General features: G+C 35.6%; 5 protein-coding genes across 12 annotated transcripts in view; 2 read left to right on the top strand and 3 right to left on the bottom strand.

The window, feature by feature from the left end:
• Positions 1-561: 561 nt before the first annotated feature.
• Positions 562-4,099, bottom strand: LOC145942464 (ribonucleoside-diphosphate reductase large subunit-like). Of its 2 annotated transcripts, XM_083049207.1 has the most exons (11): positions 3,871-4,099; positions 3,686-3,774; positions 3,340-3,517; positions 2,903-3,266; positions 2,526-2,827; positions 2,264-2,426; positions 1,781-2,169; positions 1,532-1,719; positions 1,123-1,431; positions 859-1,044; positions 563-768 (listed from the first exon to the last, which is right to left on the bottom strand). In XM_083049207.1, exons 1-11 carry the CDS (start codon positions 3,887-3,889, stop codon positions 715-717), a joined length of 2,241 nt encoding a protein of 746 aa, XP_082905333.1. In that variant the 5' UTR covers positions 3,890-4,099; the 3' UTR covers positions 563-714. The 2 variants fall into 2 exon arrangements, with proteins under 2 accessions (XP_082905332.1, XP_082905333.1); XM_083049206.1 differs by lacking the exon at positions 3,871-4,099 and having other exon boundaries at positions 562-768; positions 3,686-3,808.
• Positions 4,100-4,602: 503 nt separating this feature from the next.
• Positions 4,603-11,452, top strand: Zdhhc8 (zinc finger DHHC-type containing 8). Of its 2 annotated transcripts, none has more exons than XM_083049971.1 (9): positions 4,603-5,037; positions 5,233-5,357; positions 5,461-5,618; positions 5,696-5,868; positions 5,962-6,174; positions 6,243-6,387; positions 7,005-7,219; positions 7,308-7,484; positions 8,600-11,452. In XM_083049971.1, exons 1-9 carry the CDS (start codon positions 4,946-4,948, stop codon positions 9,315-9,317), a joined length of 2,016 nt encoding a protein of 671 aa, XP_082906097.1. In that variant the 5' UTR covers positions 4,603-4,945; the 3' UTR covers positions 9,318-11,452. The 2 variants fall into 2 exon arrangements, with proteins under 2 accessions (XP_082906097.1, XP_082906098.1); XM_083049972.1 differs by having other exon boundaries at positions 5,962-6,156.
• A 261-nt stretch (positions 11,453-11,713) lies between these two features.
• Positions 11,714-14,354, bottom strand: LOC145942863 (DNA primase large subunit). The gene is made up of 7 exons (XM_083049973.1): positions 13,862-14,354; positions 13,407-13,744; positions 13,102-13,329; positions 12,877-13,026; positions 12,389-12,767; positions 12,145-12,303; positions 11,714-12,068 (listed from the first exon to the last, which is right to left on the bottom strand). The coding sequence occupies exons 1-7, from the start codon at positions 13,953-13,955 to the stop codon at positions 12,037-12,039; spliced, it is 1,380 nt and encodes a 459-aa protein (XP_082906099.1). The 5' UTR covers positions 13,956-14,354; the 3' UTR covers positions 11,714-12,036.
• Positions 14,355-14,702: 348 nt separating this feature from the next.
• LOC145942864 (uncharacterized) lies at positions 14,703-17,889 on the top strand. The gene is made up of 5 exons (XM_083049974.1): positions 14,703-15,060; positions 15,143-15,271; positions 15,369-15,665; positions 15,750-15,997; positions 16,074-17,889. Coding segments are annotated over exons 1-5 (966 nt in total). The 5' UTR covers positions 14,703-15,058; the 3' UTR covers positions 16,364-17,889.
• Positions 17,890-18,659: 770 nt separating this feature from the next.
• Positions 18,660-21,470, bottom strand: part of Tay (tay bridge kinase) — a 28,951-nt gene continuing 26,140 nt past the window's right edge. For 2 of the 6 annotated variants that reach the window (XM_083049961.1, XM_083049959.1), the window contains exons 11-16: positions 21,333-21,470; positions 21,024-21,253; positions 20,781-20,945; positions 20,399-20,687; positions 20,113-20,251; positions 18,660-19,999 (exon numbers count right to left, since the gene is read on the bottom strand). The exon at positions 21,333-21,470 is cut by the window's right edge and continues 83 nt beyond it. In XM_083049961.1, coding sequence (XP_082906087.1) covers positions 18,997-19,999; positions 20,113-20,251; positions 20,399-20,687; positions 20,781-20,945; positions 21,024-21,253; positions 21,333-21,470 — 1,964 coding nt within the window. In that variant the 3' untranslated portion in view covers positions 18,660-18,996. The remainder of the gene's footprint in view (positions 20,000-20,112; positions 20,252-20,398; positions 20,688-20,780; positions 20,946-21,023; positions 21,254-21,332) is intronic. The other 4 variants (XM_083049964.1, XM_083049960.1, XM_083049963.1 and 1 more) reach the window with 4 other exon arrangements.

Below are 21,470 nucleotides of genomic sequence, written 5' to 3' on the forward strand. Positions count from 1 at the left end.
ATAGATATATATTTATATTAAATGAAATATAAAATACATTATTATATTATTTTTTACGTATTATTAATCAATACTAATTTTAATAAATCGTGTATTGGATTTCTCGCGCATGCGCGTGGAATTTATATTACATATTCATATATATATTGAATTTTAGAAAATATATTTATTAAATATAAAATATTTATTTCGAGTAATATTTAATAAATAAAATATTTATTTCAGGTAACAATATATTTTCTAATATAAGATAATCAGAAATATCAGAACAATGGAATTATAAAAAATTAGTCACTCGCGTTATATTTTCTAAAATTCTAGAATAATAATCTTAGAAAAAGATATTTAATTTTGAAAACAAGCAATAGAAATATTTTTCTTCTAATATAATACTTTATATGATCACACTTATATTTTGTATTTCTTAGATATTTTATGTATCTGTTTTGCTTGGATTCCAACTAAGATAATCGAGTTGAGTTGCAGCTTGATACTCCTTCACTAAATTAAAGGTTTATTAAAAATGAAATATTAATACCAATTTATATATATCAAAGCATATATTTCCTATATGTACTAATTTTTTACATGTTTTTTTACAAAAACAATTTTATTTTTTATTTTTATGTAAGAAAACTCTTGCATTCTGTCTTATATATCTTCCGATACATTTTCTTTTTATCTGAATTTATTTGATTGTATCACCTTTGTTATTTATTCTACTGCAGATTCATTAGTTATGAGATGACACATGCTGGATTTCAAGCCCTGTAAATAAAAATATGCAAAACATTTCACATTAATGCTTAATTAACAAATAATACATATCAATAATATACATGTATATTTTATATTTACGATTTCCCAAGCATAAAAATGCATAGATGTAAGCTTTTCTAATGGATCAATCATGTGAACATTTAAACATTGCGATTGATCGATAAAAGGTCCACGAAGAGCAGCCATTTCAAAAATAGTTTTTTGCGGGATTTCCCAAGACGTTTTATAAAGTAATTTTAATTCATCTGGTATATCATCGATATTCTATGAACAGAAATAAGAAAACGGAACCTTTATTTAATTATATTAATTATATTGTTAAATTAAATAATGACTATTTACCTGTATAGATCCGCCATTACTAATTATTTTATTACACATGTTTTCATCCCATAGACCTTTTTCAATTAAATCTCGCAATAAACGTGGTTTGACAGTTCGGAATTGTTTAGACAATGCATGTATCACATATATGTTGCTTGTGTACGGCTCAACTGATACATTACTTTCCAACATTTGTGCCATAAATGCATCTGACATTTGCGCTATTAATAAAGAATTGCGCACTCCATGTTTTGCAATCTTTGCCTTTAATGTATCCCAGTCCCATAAATCTGTTGGTTTTACATTCCACATATCATACTGCAAAATCTATGAAAAAAAGATAAAGTTGTATGATTTATACGAAATCTTTATATGTAAAATTAATAGCCAGAGACAACATTTTTCTTGACTAAATCTAAATACTTACACCTTTACTAACTGGACTACCGTCATATGATTCATAAGAACCTTTCTCGGTAGCTATTTCGCAACTAGCTTCTAGAGCACCATAATAGAGAGTCTCAAAAATTTTGATACTAAGTTCACTAGCTTCTTTGCTTTCAAATGGGTATCTCATTAAGATAAATGCATCTGCTAATCCTTGTACACTGATACCTAATGTTTTCAAAATTTTAAAAACATATATATATATATATATATACATACAGGTACTTACCAATAGATCTATGTTTTTCGCAAGACAATTTTGTTTCTGAGAGAGGATAAAAGTTAGCGTCAATCATTTTATCCAAATTGTAAGTGACAATTTTCGCAGTTTCTTTAAGCTTATAAAAATCAAAAATTCTTTTAGTAGAATTCACAAACATATTGACAGCGATTGAAGCTGTATTACACATAGCAATCTCATCGGAACTTGAATACTGAACAATTTCAGTGGCGAAACTACTGCATTTAATTGTGCCCAGATTTTGATGATTTGATTTACGATTACAATGATCTTTAAAAACTATATATGGTGTGCCTGTTTCATATTGTATCTGAGTGATAAGAAGCCACATATCCCTGGCTTTAATCTGTTTTCGAAAACGTCCTTCTTTTTCATATCTAAATACATATTTATTTTGTAAATTATATAAATTTTATATAATTTAATTTTAAGTATTATTTTCACATTATATCGTATATAATATATATTTACCTAGTATACAAAATTTCAAATTCTTCACCATATGCTTCAATCAATTCGGGACATTCGTGTGGACACATCAGACACCAATCACCATCATCAAAAACACGTTGCATAAATAAGTCTGAAGTCCACAATGCATAAAACATATCTTTAGCCCTCAGTTTCTCCTCACCTATAATAGTTATTTATAAAACATATAAATATATATATATATATATATAATGTATCAAGAAAAATATATACTAAAAAAGAGAGAACAAAAAATAATAACCAATACTCCTTTTAAGATCCAAAAACTCAAAGATATCAGCATGCCATGGTTCTAAATATACAGTAATTTGTTCTTCATTTTTGCCAATTTTAGAAACAGTTGCAATAGATGTATTGTATGCTTTTAACATAGGTACCAATCCATTTGATACTCCTCCTGTGCCTCTTATAGGTGTATTTTTTGCTCGAATACAATGCACATTAAATCCTATTTCACCATTATAATGACAAAGAATAGCAGATCTTTGCAATGTATCCAATATTCCATCTATACTATCGCCAGACATTGTCAATAGAAATGAGCTGTAAAAATATAATTCATTCAATAACATTATATGTCTAAAGCTGCTTCTTTAAAAAAAATTAAGTAATAATTACCTAGCCATTTGTTGCTTAGTGGTACATGCAGTATCTAATGTCTGCGCAGCATGTATAAAATATTGTTTTGATAGAAAATTGTATGTTTCAATAGCCTTATCGACATGTTCACCATGAATAGCTACAGCAACTCGCATCAGCATATGCTGTGGTCTTTCAACAACCTTTCCATTTAGCTTTAATAAGTGATTAGTTTCCAGCATTTTAAATGTAGTATAACTATAATTGAAATCTCTGTCGTATATTATTGCAGAATTCAATGTGTCTGCATTGATTTGAATAATTTTATAATACTTTTCGCTGATTATAGGTGAACATTTGTTTGTAATGGAACTTTTTGCATGATATAAATCAGCCATCACTTCTGCATGATGATATAATAAATATTAATAGATTATATATCAACAAACAATATACAATATTAATGAATTTCTTACCACTAAACATTTTTTTTGTCTCTTTATGCAGATTAGATATGGCAATTCTAGCTGCTAAAGTTGCGTAATCTGGATGCTGGTTGATCATACTTGCTGCAATTTCAGCTGCTAAGTTGTCCAATTCGACTGTTGTTACTCCAGAATACAAATCAGTTATAACACGAAGTGCAATCGCAGACTATAATATAAAAATTATAATGACATTTTTTAGGTTGATATATAATTTTGCATATTCTATTAAATTTATCAATTCTGCAAACTCCCTTTCAAGAAAATATTAAACAAAAATGATATCAAACTATTTCTTCATTTTATTTGTAACATGCATATACATATAAATACTTACCGGATCCACATAATTCATATCCAAACCATAACATAATGTCTCGATTCTTGCAGTTATTTTATCGAAATGAACAGGTTCTTTACGTCCATCTAATAACAAATAAAAGAAAGTGTTCGAATACATAAAAACAGTGAATGACAAAGATTCGTTAAATCATAATATATATAAATGTATTTTTAAATTACCGCGTTTTAGTACATGCATGTTTCTTTCTTAATCCCTTTCAAAGCAACTTTTGTCAATACTTTGATTTCTACGCAATTCTCGCTGAATTCTGCGTGTAATTCGACAGCAAGTGGATACCATCTGATTGTTATGAAAAATTTACCGCGAAACGGAAGTGGAGTACAGTTCGGTCTGGGTTTCTTGCGCATGCGCAATAGTAGTGACAGTAAAATATTTATATTTATACAAGTTCTAAAAAAAAAACTAATTAAAAAACAACAATATTGAATGAAGGACGAAAATTATCATATATACATATGTATTATATGACAGAATCATGATGAATCATCGATATATTCAATCGTGATCCACAATTCGGATCAAGTAAAATATAAGGCGAATGCACAATTCGCTATTGTTTTCTTTCTTATAAATAAATTATAATTTTATTCATACTATAAGGTAAAAATTTCAATGAAACAAAATTAATCAAAGCAATATATATATTGGTCTTGAAAAAAAATTCTGTTTGATATCGCGCGCGCTTGTGAATGCGACTTAAGGTTACAGTCAGGCTGCGTTCGGAAACATCACCCGAGTGCATTCCCTCTCTTTCTATATCATTTCTCTCTCAGTGATATAGAAAGAGAGGGAATACACTCGGGTGACGTTTCCGAACGCAGCCTAAATCTGATATCATAGCGGAGGGGGGGGTCGAATAGTGGGGGGCGAGGGGGGAGGTTGACACGCGCGCTGTCGCGCGAGGTTCAGCGAGAGAGCGAGATGCGCTGCTATATAACTATATATGTGTGTCACCGAGGTGGTATGCTCGGAGATCCGTTGTGTGCTGGAGCCGTGTTTTAAATATTAATAACGCCGCGGATGTTTTTGCCGGAATGACGCGCGAGTGACGGACCCATGTGTCGCGGATGTTCGGAGGGCAGCTAGACGGCTGCGCGGCCGTGCTCGGCACGGCTCGGGACGAGTCGCAAATAAAGATGTATGTGGACGCGGCCATGTTTCCCGCTAGCAGAAATCCTATCCATTAATAATTCGCGCTAATCGTGGTGATCGCGGATCGTGGAGGCGTGCAGGATGCCGAAATGCGACGTGAAGACAAGGTATCTGCCAGCTACGTTCGCGTGGACGGTCCTACTCGGCACCACGGCACTCTTCTTCATCTTCCCGTAAGTTGTCGACTCGCGCGAGAGAAGCACGTCTGTCGGCAGTTCCGATATGGGATGGGAGGCCTTTCCGCGCCTATTTTTTTTTCTTTTTTTTTTCCATTTATTTATTTTTTTTATTTTTTTTATTTTTTTATTTTCTCGCCGTCGAGAGTATCAGCTTACATCTTCTATTTACGTACGTTTGCGTTCACGCAGGTGTTCGAACTATTATGTCTCTCGATGGGGATTGTGGGTACCGGCTCTGCAAGGAGTCATCACCTTCTTCGTGGTGATAAACTTCTCACTGGCGACGTTTATGGATCCCGGTGTTATACCAAAAGGTATGGCGTGATTCAAAACGAGTTCTGTTTGGTACATCTATATAGAGCGTGTTGCCATATGTGTAAAATGATGAGTAATTTTTCTTTTATTTCCTTTTTAAAGCACCTCCTGACGAAGAGCGGGAGGATGACTTTCGAGCTCCCTTGTACAAGAGCGTCGAGATCAATGGCATTACTGTACGCATGAAGTGGTGCGTCACCTGCAAGTTCTATCGACCTCCGCGTTGCTCACATTGCAGTGTTTGTAATCATTGTATCGAGGTGTGTTAACTCTTTCGTTAACATCTATCGAGAAACGAATGATTTCATAAATTATATATATATTTTTTTTTTTTCAGACATTCGACCATCACTGCCCATGGGTAAACAATTGCATCGGTAGGAGGAATTATAGATACTTCTTCTTTTTTCTTCTATCGCTCAGTCTTCATATGATCAGTATATTCGCTCTTTGTTTATATTATGTACTGCAACATAAACAGCAGCTGGGTGAAGTTAATACTATTGTTACGTATCCTTTTCATAAAAGATAATTTACGAAGAAATTATAAAAATTATGTGTGAATCTAATACAGATTTTATGAGATCCTTAACTTTAGTACAGACTCGTGCTCATGGGAGTGGTAGTGCTCTTATTCATTCCAATCTTTGGACTGACTGGATTTCATGTAGTCCTCGTTTCTAGAGGGCGAACCACTAATGAACAGGTAACTGGCAAATTTAATGGAGGCTACAATCCTTTTTCACGTGGTTGTCTACGCAACTGCTGTTACACACAATTTGGACCACAATACCCAAGGTATTGCAAGGAGCCAAGGTATTGTAAAATTAATTATCTGTATACAAATTACTTTATTATAATGCAATTTTCTCTTATGTTTACAGTTTACTTAAGTCTGAAAAATATTCAGGAAAGCGACGTGGAGCTTGTGCATCAGAGATATCTACTATAGGCAGTGAGAACCAGGTAAAGACCTACATGGATAGCAGCAATGGTGTTAGAAATGCCAGTTCAAATGCTTACAATAAGGTAAGAGCTAGTGCAGTTTCGCTTGTCTTTTTACTCTGTGTACAAGACGACTTTAATTCAGAATGCTTGGATTTGAACTAAATATTATCATCGTGACTCGTATCACTTTCTTATTATTTATTAACATAATTACAGACACATGGACGAATTTTAAAAGCCTACATTCTAAGCACTCTTTTGCTTATATGCCGTTTTTAAGCATGTATTTAAGCATGGCTAGTAATATAGTGTTAGTAAATTATCGTTAGTAAATGTACTTTTGAGCAACCTTGTTCGCAAGTTATTTCTTATAGTATTAGCGCTTCCTAGTATTATATATTTTGATGTTTTACTATAAAATTATTATAATATACAAACATTTTTATACATCTCTTTTATGATATCTGTAGAGTATGAGTTACAGCGATGATACTTCCTCTATCAGTTCCATTCAGTCCAGAGTTCTGAAACGTCTTTACTGACTTTCAATGGTTTACACATGTCCCATTCATTCCACAAACTGATCCTAATGTTCATAGAAAATGTGTAATGTATATATATATATATATATTATAAATTATTCTTGTTTGAGATATTTCCCGAGATAAAATGGATAACATTAGGTTTTCTCTTTACAGTTATCTCCTGGACGAGATGGATCGGATACAGATATGGAACCGACGGCGTCTCAGTCCGCGGATTGTGAACCTACGCCCCCGTTGCAAAGACACGGTTCCAAAAGCAATTTCTTCCTGCCACCTGTGGAGAACAATGAATCTCCCAGGCATCCTCCGCCATCGCAGCTTCGCCATCCAATGCATTATCCTAGAGGCAGTCCACATCCGAGGCCGAGGTACGTGCGATGAATACCTGTATTCAGGCAGTATTATTGCATGCGAAACGTTCTTTCGCGATACTCATGTTACTCGTCGTATTTGCAGAGGGATGAACGGATCTCGAAGTCATACACCCGATCCATTATCACCGGAGACGAGTGGTTCGCCCGCCACAGTCCCCCAACGTGGTCAAGGTCCGGGTGGCGCCAGTCCGACGATGCAACAACGCATCAAAGCTATTGGAGTACCCACTCCACTTGCCATATCCAGTCCTATACGAAGGTACATTATACTTTATGCATCTGAAAGAGAACAAAGTATATATATAGCTTGAAAAAAAATGTCTTCTAATCGTAATGTAAACATATTTACAAAGATAACGAAGTTTTCTTTTTTTTTATTTATTTATCGAGTGCTTATACTTGGTCGGCTCTTGAAATATTTGAATAATTGCATTACAATTTCTCTCTGATGTACTATACTTTTAATTATTATACATATCTCGATTTTCGCGATATATCGCGATTTTCACATTGCACAAAATTATCTCAATGTAGAGAGCAAGAGGGAAGCGCCACACTAGTAATAGTTACATTGCATCTCTTGAGCACGCTGCCAATATACAAAATAAATAATATTCCTCTTACGATATTCCTCTTTGCTATTACCCTTCGATACGATGTCGGCCTGTTTTGTCAAGGTGTCCTTATGTTCCTAACTGTCAAACACCTCACTCTTGCTCTTCTTTCTCCTCTTCTGTTCTCACCACTGTTCTCACCTTCCGAATGACGAAGGAACGTGTCGAAAAGGAAAATTGCGCAAAGTAGCTTACAATAATATTGTAGAGGATTAGTCTCTGCATGTATATACTACAAGATATATGGTATATAGATAAGTTTGTGTCCCACTGCAGGGGGTGGTAACTGCAAGGAGCTGCTTTCTACCATCATGTTGCAACCTACTGCAGGTAAACACGAACTTCATCCTACGAGGATATACCGTAGTTTACAATTATGCTTTCTTGCATATATTATATCTTTGTATATATAGAAAAACATATGGTTATAGAAATATATATATACTGTTTCACACGTACACGCATTGACAGACACACATACACACCACACACACACACATATGCATAGACAAACACATATATTTCCTAGATTCGCTATCTTTTACGTTTCTTGAATAGATGCTAATTTCTTAACAGGAATGATGCGCTGCTCTCTCTCCTGTATGTCTCGCCAGAGCCGTATTTGTATGGCTACAATGCTCAAAGCACTCGCATATTCATCTTGGTTCACTGTACTGTGCATTTGTCGAATTACTCGAAAGCATCTTGCGTTTTTGAGGAGATCCCGGAGAAACCTAAGATCCACTGTATTTGTTTGCAGATCAAACCCAGGTACACCGACGCAGGTTCGTCGACCGGATTTCATAGGTGTGAACGAAGCGCCGACGTATTACGACGTACAACAGGGAAACAATACGCAAGGAATAAGCGTTACCGGTGCCGTCGTCACCGGTTACAGTCCGCAGCGGCGTTTCCTCTCGGAAAGCGAGCTCGTGCGACAAGGAACTGATCATCCATACTCGAGAACCAACAACACAACGGTCGACAACATACGCGAGCTGGCGGGTTCGCCGCAGCGCGGTGTTTACATGTGGAAGGACAACTCGCCCGGCAGCTATCCTTCTGCCACGGGCGGAGGAGTGGTGAGCGGTGCGTCCCATCAGTCGCCCTCTCAACGGCCGCTCCCGCCCTACGACTATTATCGCTCGAATCCCACAAGCCCGACAACTCAGCCGTACACCACGAACGCACCCAGAGCAGCGTATCACCCAGCTGTGAGAGGTGGAGTGCCAGTCTTCCCGCCGCTTCAGTCGCCGCAGATCAAACGGAAAGCGACTACGATGGCGACACCCACAACACCCACGACTTCAACGGGAGACGCGCGACGCCGACCGATGTCCTTCGTCAGAGCCCTCGAGATGACTGACTCGATGGAAATGGTCTCGGCGCCTAATGATCTGAGATCATCGCAGAGACCGACGACACCGACCCCGGACCGGGGGAGCTTATACGATACGAACTACGAGATATCCGTATAGCCCAGCTTTTCCGTCTCCGCGCTATCCTGCGGCTGGACGGAGATTCTGAGAGAGCCGCCGAACAGTCTGCGTATCTCGCGCTCCAACGAGGAAAGAATGTACAGTACCGTTTACGAGATATCCGTCTGAATTCTTCCGCGATCGATGCAGTTTAGGTCGCGCTTAAACGTAAGCGTTGAATTAAAACGCTAAATGTGGCTGGTTTTTTTATTATCGCCGTGGGATTGCCGTTATTTTTGGAACTTACCGCAGCAAGCAGGCTACATCAGGCAATTGTACATCTGGATAAATCGCTATCAGTGATGTGTGTGTGTGTGTGTGTGCACGAATTATTTTGCGATTGACAGTATGATACATATACATATATACATAGCATTCACTTTCGGCAATTCGGTCCGTCGACATTTTCGCTAACAAACGGTTCATTGTGTGAATTTATATGAAGCAGAGTAAATATGTACGATAAATCTTTGTTTTTCCGATTCTTCCTTCAGCATTCGGAATCGTATGACAGTAGAAAAACTTGCATTTTACACAAAAACGTACCAACAAATGCAAGTGTTCTGTCGTAATTCCGTAATCGATTTAGTCGTTAATGGAAAAAAATAGATTCCAGACGCATAGCAGCAAAATATGTCCGTTACGTCAAAAATAAGGTCTGACTGATGATCCGAATTAACGAGTCGTGGAGACGTCAACGAAAGTATATCCCGAGCGCACAGAGGTCAACCTTTATTGGAACCATCACCGATAAATCGGCCCTCTCGCTTGACAGAAGCAATATTTTTTAGTACACGTTTAAGGTCAGTTTAGATTTTTATACAATGACACTACGACTCACCCCTCATAAAGAATGCGATATTAATCCAATGCCATCCTTTTCGTTTTCTTTTTTTTTTCTGTATCTTCATTGCCGATAAAGTGAATGATTTGATAAATGGGAGGAGCGTTAGGGATCACACTTTATTGAATCCTGATTAGCTCTTCAGATACCAGAAGTCCGTCTCCATTAAAAAAAGAAAAAAAAAAAGGAAACAACTTATGTCATTATCGGGATATAGAATAACAAATTCTGTGTAAAATAATCGTGAAATATGTAGTAAATTTTTAATATACATATTTAACAATATTTATACGCGTAAATGATAAAAAGAATATAAGACTTTATATAATTTGACCTGTTTGTTATATAAATGATGATTTTATGGATGTGTCCACTAATATATTTTATTTCTATATAAAAAAAGTTTGTGCAAAAAAGAATATAAGTACACGTGTAAAAATAATGTATGAATGAGTGGATTGCATTTTCAGAAGAGTGGAAAGTACATACAGTCCTAGTTTCTCTAATATAATGTATACAGGAGTGGCTGTTCATATGCACGTAAACATAAAAAATAAAAACTATTTTAATTTTGTTAAAAGAAAAAAAAGAATTGTAATATACGCATTGCATAAACCATTGCTACTATTAAATTTATAACTACACCCCGCTTTTAAAATTGCATGGCGGTTTCTCTATTGTATATGTGTACGAGAAGCCAGTATTATATCGGTTACATTAAATTAATACAGGCTGCAACGTCATATTAATTAAATTTTGCGCACGCACTCGTTTTATGATAAATTTGCGTGGAATCGACTTGGTGTTATACACAGCACATATCATTTCGACACAACGTCAGACATCGAATATTGTAGATTGAAGAAACTTGCATTTGACATATAACGACTGTTCGAAACATTACGAGATTTATAAGCATTTCTTCCGTATTTCTGCTGATAAGCTGTTTAGAATTCATTTAACGCGGAAACCCTTTGGATCCTGTTTTCATTAAGATAACAAACTGTGCCAAAAATTTCCCATACTCTTCAATTATGTAGCCTTGCTTAAAATAGCATTTAACAAGACAACGGTACAACGTTACGAATTGACTAAGGTAATAATGTGTAAGGTACGACGAGTGTTAAATGTTTATAATTCGGTGTACTTGTACATAAATATTGCTCGTTACTTCTCTATCATTTAAATGTACATACATATACCATTCGGTACTTACGTATCGCCGCAGCAATCTACAGAATAAAAGTCGTGGAACATAGTAAATTGTACTGTGTTGTATCGTGGCAATATTTTTTGATGTTATGTTTTCTATCTTTTTGTTCAGAGCCCTATTATTTTGTTAAAAAAGGATCACACATTATATCATTAGATTGATTAGATTGATCGCGTTCTTAAACCCAATCAATTTAATTATAAAGAAACTTTATTATTAAAGTATACATTAATTAAATAAAATTATGCATGAATACATTGATGTACAGTTTGTAATGTCTCACATTTTTTCATAAAGATTGAGAACCATTTAAATATATGAATTGAATAAATAAAAACTAAAAATATATTATAAACTTTATATGAATTGAAAATAACTTTACTATTTTTTTACTGTTAATAAATATTTATATGATCGTTTATTTTTATTATGATAATTAAGATGAGAATAAACTAAAAAATTATATTGCTAAAAATTCACCAAAATACTTATCCGTCTTGAGAAACATTATTTGCAATGTTTTTAATTTTAAATAAATCAGCATTTAATGTGTATTTATAATTAGATATTTATAAAAATTGCTATCTACTCTTTCTCTGTTGATGTGAAATATAATTTATGATAGTTCCAGTTTCTTCAGATATTCTTGTTTTGTATGATAATTAATATGTATCTTCTGTTTCCAGATCCAGACCTTTAATTTCAATACAATATTAAGTTTTATACTATAATAAATTGTTTAATATGTATAAAAGATAATGAAATCTCACCATGATAGCGATGGGAGGTATATTTTACACTTTCATTAAAATATATATTTGGATGTTTGAACAAAGTGTCATTAAAACAATTATGTTTAATTTCGTAATACTTGTTACATGCTGCAGAATATTGGCCATTCTTTGATAAGTTCATTATTGTTGATCTCTCTAGTTTATTATAAATGTTAATTAGAACAGATGAAACAAAAATTTATTGTTTTTATATATAAATTAATATCTAGTATACTGTTACCTAATGCATTAAAACCGCAGTTAGCAAGTTCATCTTCAAGTATATCCTGCAGCATATGTTTAAAAGGACATCCGTGATAATCTCTGGGTCCAACAATTGATTCCATAATTTTTAGACACGTATATGGTTGATAATCTCGTCGACTACCTTCCTGTCCAAAGGCAAATCTTACTTGATAGCTGTGCTCTTTGTTAAATGTAGCCTCGTCCATTATTTTTGTAAACTCATTTTTCCATAGAATCATTGCATCGGATAAAGAAATGCCTATTCCCTTCAGAAACAAACAATACTGTATTCTACCACCATGTGTAAGATGATGATTCTTCCTTAATGCTTTATGAAGCACTCTCATACAGAGAGGATAAGAGGTTTCTGAAAGCTAAAGCAAAGCAATCGCTATTTATAAAAATGTTTAACATACTAATTATTATGTTATTTTATTAGTGGTAAAATTATCAGTAATTAACAAACAATGCATATGCATTTACCTTATCCAACTGATTAAGTGAAACATATTGTTGCACCTCTTGATCTCGTACTAGTATAGTATTCTCAATATGAATATTATTTTCTAAATTGGCAAAAATGCGAGTGAATCTTTCGTCATTGTATAAATTAGCTCTATTTTCGCGTGCGGCCTAAAATGTAATAACATAGAATAGTAAACAATAATAATAGATTTGTAATTATTTTTGTACTTCACAAATACTTACTTCAAAACTTGATATTAGAAATCTCTTAAAGTATGGTACAAACATAAATGCTATTTCTCCTTCAGGTACAAAAGCTTCGCCATACATAACAAAAACTTTACGCTTCTTAATTAAACTAGTTACATGAGAGAAAGGCACTCTGTAAAATTGCATACTATCGATGTTACTAACATATGGAGAAGACATTTGAAGATATTCCTTGATATCTTCTTTTTGATTTTGACTGATCTGAAAGTGAAAGAAAATATTATTCAAGAAATTTGAGAAACAGCAAATTTTAAATGATATAACAAATGACAACATACAGGTGTAAAATTAAAGTCATTAATGCGCATAAACTGCTTGATTCCTTCAATATTTAATGAAGAAAATCTCCACTTGAACAATCGTGTTTCTTGCTTAAAAAACCAGCGTTTTTTGAGTACATTGAAGGCAACCACAGATCTTAATACAAAATGAGATATATGATCTCTTCTTCTAATACGTATATCTTCATCTGTATGTGATTTACATTCAGTACTATTAATCAACCTTGCAAATTCATCTATTCCTTCCTTGTACAATTCATTGACCAAGGCATCCTTGCGTTGCGACACAGACATTGTCAATTTTTCTAAATGTATGCGCTCTACCAAAGTAAGAACTATAAACAAAAATACATTTTTCCATTAATCATAAATATGAGAGAAAATTATATTAATATATTAATTATATGGAAATGTGATATATATATAATAGATAAATTATGAATTAAATTAACCTTTAAGCCGTGTCTGACATATTTCCTGCAGTTCATCTAGCATTATCTCTCCACATGGAACATTTTGATACAATTGTAGATCATGAGAATACATATCGCCTGGATTTTTCGGTGATTATTCGATAGAAACTTGAAATTTCGCTATGGACAGCAATTCTTGAACTAAACTTTAATATAATTCTAAATATAGAATAAGACAATAAATTAAATATGTAAGCGAATCAATTTTTTTTTTATCAGAATTGACATTTCGCTTGTCATTTAAATTTTTAGCAAGTCTGCCGATATGGAAAATGATTCGACATCCAGTCGCATGATTGCTAAACGGGAAAGTGAACTGTTTACTTCCTTTTTTTCATTTATAAAACAAAAAAAAATACTCAAAATATCTAATATCGTTTTGTAAAAATAATAAATTAATCTTAATTAAATTAATCTAACGTTGTAGAGAAGTTTTAAAAAAATATTAATATCTATGATATTGGATTCTTGAAAAAAGTGAACAAAGTTATAAAAGAGAATATATAATTTGTTGTAATAATTTGTGATATATTTAATTTATCATATAATTTGACATATATTTTTATTTTTCATAAAAGCGAAAGATTATTTGATTAGCATGTTATTTATTATTTTTTATGCGTTGACGCATCTTGTATGCATAAACTATATGGCCTTTATTAGGTGATGTTCGAAACTTTCACAGCATCAAAGGGAACGCACTCTTCGTCAGCCAATCACAGTCGAGTATTCTCACAACATAAAAGGAATGTTTGATTTGTGATTGGCCAATTTATTTACAGCTTTACGAGTACGCGAATGAAACTTTTTCACGTTTCATGATCATGGGGGCTTTGCGAAACTAACAATTAACGTTGAGACGGTCTAGCGAATCATATTTACGTTTATGCGTGCAAAGCGTATTTCTATTTTAACGATGGTTTAATAAGCGCATCGTACGGTTGAGAGACCGGACAGACATCGCTTTCCGATTAATTTCACACTGTGCACAGCGGACACGTTACTTCACGAAATACTGCTGAAAGTGTCGGTGAGAATTCCCTTCATATCCCCCGGTAGTCCGCCATTATCGCCGTTTGCGCGGCGTATGGTCGGCGTATCGTTGACTTTGCTTAGGAGTTGATCTTGTTTGTCGAATCGTGGAGTGCAATTAGGAAAAATTGATCATCGCTAACCATGTAAGTAATTCTGTCGCGCGCGATCGCTATCAGCTGCTCAACTGTAACGATTCGATTTTAACCTTTTGTCGTTTGTGTTTAGGGCTCGCAGCCGGAAGGACAGCACGGGTAAGAGTGACTCTGAACCTACAGACAAGGAGAATAAAAAGGAGAGAGCTCGAGAGAAGGAACGAAAGAAACGGGCGGCTTCTTCCTCTAGCAGCGGAAGTAGGTAAGTCAAATTGAGAAAGTTGAAAATACAAGTAAAATTTATATATTTGTTGCGCAATTATCTCTCATTGACATATATGCAATTTATTTTATTTCAGCTCGTCAGACAGCAGCTCTGGGTCTTCAAGTTCTAGTAGTGGCAGCAGCTCCAGATCAAGTTCTTCTTCCAGTAGCTCGTCTAGCAGTTCAGCCAGTTCTTCAGGTAGTTCCAGAGACCGAGGAAGAAAACGCAGTCGTAGCAAAAGTGTTGATACTTCGCGGAGACATGATAATAAGGAAAAGGAGAGAGATAAAGAGAGAGAAAGAGACAGGGATAGGGATAGAGATCGCGAAAAGGAGAAGAAAAAAGGGAGCAATTCTATTCCTGATAAACCTAAACCTAAAGGACGCTCCAGGTATTATATTAATTATAAAGTTATCAGTAATTCGTTTTCTGGTTAATTAACAAGTTACTATCATTAAATTCATTAACTTTGCAGGTCTCCTTCTCCACGTAGAAAGCGTAGAGAACGTTCACCGATTCCTAGACCAACAAAAATACATATTGGCCATCTAACACGAAATGTCACTAAAGAGCATGTCATGGAAATATTCTCGGCATACGGTCAGATAAAAATGGTCGACTTTGCGATGGACAAACTTCACCCTAATCAAGGAAGAGGATTTGCGTACGTCGAATTTGATACTGCGGATGAAGCTGAGAACGCTATGAAACACATGGATGGAGGTGAGTGCAAAATCGGTTACTCGAATATTATTATCGTATTAGTATCGTATTAACGCGCATTGTGATTTGTTCACAGGGCAGATAGATGGTCAAGAAATTACAGCTGCTCCAGTATTATTGCCGAAACCTCGACCGCTACTCATGCGCCGCATGTCTCCCGGCATGGGAAGACGTATGCCACCGCGATGGCTAGGCGGTGGCAGAAATACGCCGCCTCGTTATCGCAGACGTACGCCACCCATGAATCGCCGTAGAAGTCCACGACCTCCGCGACGCCGAATAAGGACTCGATCGCGAAGCCCACCGGGAAATCCGCGACATCGACATCGTCGTTACACGAGATCCAGCACTAGCAGCTCCCGATAGCTTTTCATCGCATTGTACATATATTGTACATTTTTTTGGAACTGGATATGACCACAACGCCACAATGTTGTACGATGGTGTTATATCATTAAGTAATACATGTAACAGCTACGCCAGATTATAAATTATGTTTACCATCATGGCGATCATGGACTCATTTATATAAATATCACAATTTTATGTTCCGTCGAATAAGCACTTTTGAAATATAAATTTCATAATATGTATAATGATAATGCATTTTATAGTAATTAATACCTTAAGTTTTTACGAAAACAAGTAACATCATTCACATTAATATAAAAAATTTATTTTATCCGTCTATTCATGCATATGTAAAAAGAAGTTATTTAATCGATTGAACTTCATAATCTATTCTTTACACACAATGTAATTTAGATATAACTGATTAGAGAGAAACATTTTTATGTACTAATATATATAAATGTTTTATATTTTAAACGTGTTAATATCAATTTCTTAAAGAATGGTTATACTAATTTCTAATAAAAATGGTTTTACGTAGATTTCATGATGAGGTGAATAATGTAAATGATATTTGTTTGCGTAATGTAAAATCTACTTGGTTTTGTAACTTAAGGTATTAATTAACTATATCGTTAAGAATTAATGTTTACTAGTTCATGGAGATCATAGATTTGTTTATGAATCACAATTTCATGTTTCATCGAATAAACACTTTTGAAATATACTAATTTCACAATATGTAAAAAAAAATGGTAGCATATTTTATAACTAATTAATATTTGAAAACGAATAGCATTCACATTATTCACATCATCATGAAATATACGTAAAAAATTGACAGTATATATAATTTGTTTCTCTCTTAATCACTTGTCTAAATTATATGTAAAGAATGGATTATATATGAAGTTCAGTCGATTAAGTAATCATTTTTTACACATGGATGAATAATAAGACGGATAAAATATTTTTTTTTAGAAATTAAGGACATAGATATTCTATTAATAATGTAATGTAAAAACAATTGAGTCTTCGAGGGAATCTGAGAGAGAGAAGGTTAGTAAAAATATTGAAAACAAGATTGATAGAAACTATGATTATTAGATCCTTTTACAAAGAATCAATTTTAGAAAAAACCTATTCACACAAAATCCTCTTACTTCGCGATATCTACATGAACAAAATCATTGCATCACATTGTAACTTTGCATCGATGAAAAATATCTACAATTTTTAAACTGTATAGTTGTTAATTGTATAATATACAGTTTTATGAGATGATTTTACAGTATAAATGAAATAGAGTTTGAGAATCCGAGTCATAGTCAAAGAAATTCACGTTTTTCTTTTGAGGCACCAGGGATATTCGAATGTAACCTGGTCCATGGCACAGAACTTTTAAGAGATCTCGTATTGGCTTTCTGGTAACACAACGACGCATATGGCTGAGAATTGAGAAAATGTTTGAAAGAGAAAGATAAAATTGTCATAATCTTAAGTCTTGTACATAAACATATTAAAAGAAACTGGGCTTTTTTGAACATATTCTTTGATTGAAGCAACTTTTTGGCACGCACAAGCTGTTAATATATTAAGCATCATCCTGTGTTTTTCGAAAGAATATCTCTAATCTGTAAAGCTGTAATTTTAATTTGATAGTTTGATTTATTTGCACTTGTCAAATCTCTGGTTGTTGCGATTTACGCAATAGAAAATTAAAAAATAATTTACTACTCTTGAATCATTTTTCTTTTCATATCACAGGAAAGCACCAGAGTGCTGTTGTAGTCAGCATGCAAATGAAAAAAGCACGTGCTGTCGAAAGCCAAAGAACTTTCCGTTTTATATGCCCTCTCTCCTTTTTTTTCTCTCTATCGTCTCTAATATACAAATTAAAATCTAAGTAAAATTTATACATTTGATCATTTTTATATTACATCAATTAAATTAGGGGCAAATCTTATGTCCGCATTCGTACGCCAGTAGCAGTAGAGATTCAAATTCGTTTATACGTGTCGCAATAAATAAATAATTAAATAATTTTTGAGTAATAATAGAGATCCGCTCAACTCTTTCTCCTAACTTGGATTTGCTTTTTTTTACTTTTTTTTACGTAACCATCGCCTCGCACATTCTATAATAACTATTTTAATATTACACACGATACTTTTTAAATCTGTACGCATAGTTATCGTCGTAATTACGGCTTGTTACCACTATAGACAGTCAGATCACTGAAACTGCAGAAATCACAAAACATCAGCGTGATTATTTGTATCATATCAGCGATGCCGTGCGCCATCCGTAGTTCTTTTTTTTTTTTTTCGTGAAATTCATTCATCATTCGTTAGCCGCCGTTATCGATGGTACAGCGGTATCATTAGCAAGGCATCTTCGTTACGTTTTCTTGTATAGTTCTACGCGTTCTTCTTTCTCTTTCTCTCGAGATAGCTATAAATATTACATATATAATATCTATATACACTTTCTTTTTTTAGATAACGCGCTTCTTCTCTGTTAGCAAAATATCAGCACCGGGTTCCGAGCGTCACGTGAGGGAAGGAGGAGGTGGAGGCTGAAACCGCTTAGAATGTCGGTCCGTCAGTGCGTTCCCTCGTAGAAACCGAGGACGCTGAGACGATGTATCATCGGGACTGCGATCCATCCTCCTTCTTGTGAATCTCCGCGTGTATGATGGCGTTTTCGAGCGGAGTACGCGTCGGTACTCCTGGGCCGGGTCCTGCTCTGTGATGCATATGCAAATTACTGAGTGGACCTGGACTAAGATCCTTACTCCTGAGAGCATTCACCGGTGGAGGAGGATAACCGGCGTACAGCTTCGCTCGTTCTTCTTCCTCTCTGAACGCCGCCATTAATGGATTGTATCGCAACTGTTGCAGGGGATCGTACCGATAAGGATCCCGGAAAGGATCGCCCGGCCAAGGAGCTCCCGGTTGACCACCAGGCGCGGATGGCGGTGGAAAATGTTGTATCTGATGTGCGCTTAAACTGGGAAGCATGCTACTACGCGGCATAGAATGCGAAGCCTGCATACTATGCGGATGCCTCGTGAGATAAGTATGCGGATGCGGATGATATCTCGGATCGGGCAGTGAATTTGGTCCTGGCGCGGACCCGGTTGTTCCGGGACCGGGTACCGGTGGTCGTGGAAGCATTACAATCTCGTCGTCTTTGCTGCGCGGTTCCTCTTTCACGCGTACTTCTCCGGGATCTATGGGCGCCGAGCCGTTCCTGAGAGGCGAACGTTCTCGAGAAACGACTACGTGTTGCCGATTTTGATGAAGTAATCTCTCGCGCTCCATCTCGCGTCTTTCCATCTCGCGACGTTCCTTATCTCGCCTCTCTCGCTCTCGTTCAGCTGCCTCCTGCTGTTTCCTCTTTTCTTCCTTCTCGCGTTCCCGCCTTTCTCTCTCGCGTTGCTCTTCTCTTTCCCTTTCCCTCTCTCTTTCGCGTCTGATACGCTCCCGTTCCCGTTCGACGCGTTCGCGCTCCCGTTCGCGCTCTCTTTCCCGTTCGCGCTCACGCTCCCGTTCCTCCAACTCGGCGCGTCTATCTATCGCGGGCGGTTCCGGCTTCAAACCCCACGAAACAGTGGTCGGTGGAAATCCGGTAGTAGCACGTTGCAATCTGCAAAAAATTGTACATATACTTTTTAATACATTTTTATTTCTTGGACAAGATAGAAAAGTTTGTAATAGTAAAAAAAAAAAAAAAATTTATTAATGTTCCAGGTAACGTACCCTCGCCATGGATCGTGCATCGAACCGAGCCCACCCAGAGGCGGCATTTCTCTTGGCGGAAAGGTTGAAAGACCCGGAAAATTGGGATTCGGTGGACCGAACGTCGAAGGATACCTTCCGAAAGGAGACATTCCTGTTCCTGTATATAATATATAAAACAAGATTAGTATATAATTAATGTACTAAAAAAAAAAAAAATATATATATATATATGACAAGAATGAATAGCAGTCAAATGCATCTACAAACACGAACATGCATGTGAATAAATGTGAATCTTTGTTACCTCTATTACCTAAATGTGAGGCTGGTGTAGATAGAAAACCGACAGGATGAGATGGAGGTGGCGCAGGATGCGCAGATGGCATATTAGTAGGAAATGGAGGTGCCATTGATGGTGCACCAAGTCCAAGACCAGTGCCTGGTCCCCCTGGATAAAGATGGCCTGGTGGTCTTAATAAATCAGTTTTTGTACTAACGACACTTCCTGCCTTAGCTTCAGCTTGTTGCTTTTGTTGATGATGATGAATTTCCCACGCAATGCGTACATGCATGGCATTCCATTTTCCACTTTTCTAGGTTAAAAAATCAATCGTTTAATTGAAAATATATGCGCAACAAAATATAATATAAAATTTCAGAATTTTTAACTTTTTACATAAATGTACCTTTGGTGCAAATGAAGTTATATGATTAGGTGGCACAAAGGGTGTCGAAGGTGGACCAATTCCAGGATGAAGAAGGCCAGTGTTAAAACCGGAATAATTGGAAAGATTTAAATTTCCACGAAAAAATGGCGATTCGACTCCTCCCAATTTTGGTATGTCCTTAAACTATATATGAATAAGTTTAAACATAATATTCTTGTCAGATGTAAAATATAAATATTCGTTAGTAGATACGCTTCTTACAATCGGAGGTGGAAAAAGCGTCGTTGCTGCAGCTGGTGGTAGCAATGGCGTCGTGTGTTGATGTACATGCGTATGCTGATGCTGATGATGATGCATTTCTGTTCGAAGGTATGCCGGTGGACCCAAATTTCCCACTCCAACTCCAACATTTCTATCCTGAGACGCTAAGAACCTATTATCAAGTTCTCTCCTCAAAAGATCTGCTTGACCTGCAACATGTGTCACCCCTTCTTTTGGTCAGCGCATTTATTATCTGTACTTATACTTATATAGATGCATGTATTGGAAAAAAATTGATTATAAGCTTACTTGTTTGAAACAAAGACTCTGCGGAAAACGGATTCGGATTGGTCGTCGGTGGAGGAAGCGAAGACAGTGAAGTATGTGGACTTGAGCTAGACACAGGTGGTGGTAAAGGCGCCGCAAACATCGGTGGTGGAAATGTAT

The sequence above is a fragment of the Prenolepis imparis genome, unplaced genomic scaffold, assembly GCF_030444845.1.
Source record: "Prenolepis imparis isolate NDT839.2.m4 unplaced genomic scaffold, iyPreImpa1.0 SCAF_11, whole genome shotgun sequence".
NCBI lineage: Eukaryota > Metazoa > Arthropoda > Insecta > Hymenoptera > Formicidae > Prenolepis > Prenolepis imparis.

What these genes read in the sequence shown, in the direction of transcription:
- Zdhhc8 (XM_083049971.1), top strand. Translation starts at nt 4,946, where the DNA reads ATGCCGAAATGCGACGTGAAGACAAGGTATCTGCCAGCTACGTTCGCG. An exon ending in GCACTCTTCTTCATCTTCCC is followed by an intron (nt 5,038 to 5,232) that starts GTAAGTTGTCGA and finishes GCGTTCACGCAG; the next exon opens with GTGTTCGAACTATTATGTCT. An exon ending in GTTCAAATGCTTACAATAAG is followed by an intron (nt 6,388 to 7,004) that starts GTAAGAGCTAGT and finishes TTCTCTTTACAG; the next exon opens with TTATCTCCTGGACGAGATGG.
- LOC145942863 (XM_083049973.1), bottom strand. Translation starts at nt 13,955, where the DNA reads ATGTATTCTCATGATCTACAATTGTATCAAAATGTTCCATGTGGAGAG. An exon ending in ATGTCAGACACGGCTTAAAG is followed by an intron (nt 13,745 to 13,861) that starts GTTAATTTAATT and finishes TTTTGTTTATAG; the next exon opens with TTCTTACTTTGGTAGAGCGC. An exon ending in TACCTCCCATCGCTATCATG is followed by an intron (nt 12,069 to 12,144) that starts GTGAGATTTCAT and finishes TTGAAATTAAAG; the next exon opens with GTCTGGATCTGGAAACAGAA.
- LOC145942864 (XM_083049974.1), top strand. An exon ending in AAACCTAAAGGACGCTCCAG is followed by an intron (nt 15,666 to 15,749) that starts GTATTATATTAA and finishes TTAACTTTGCAG; the next exon opens with GTCTCCTTCTCCACGTAGAA. An exon ending in TATGAAACACATGGATGGAG is followed by an intron (nt 15,998 to 16,073) that starts GTGAGTGCAAAA and finishes ATTTGTTCACAG; the next exon opens with GGCAGATAGATGGTCAAGAA.
- LOC145942464 (XM_083049206.1), bottom strand. Translation starts at nt 3,808, where the DNA reads ATGTATTCGAACACTTTCTTTTATTTGTTATTAGATGGACGTAAAGAA. An exon ending in CGAAAAACATAGATCTATTG is followed by an intron (nt 1,720 to 1,780) that starts GTAAGTACCTGT and finishes TGAAAACATTAG; the next exon opens with GTATCAGTGTACAAGGATTA. An exon ending in ATTTTTATGCTTGGGAAATC is followed by an intron (nt 769 to 858) that starts GTAAATATAAAA and finishes TTTTATTTACAG; the next exon opens with GGCTTGAAATCCAGCATGTG.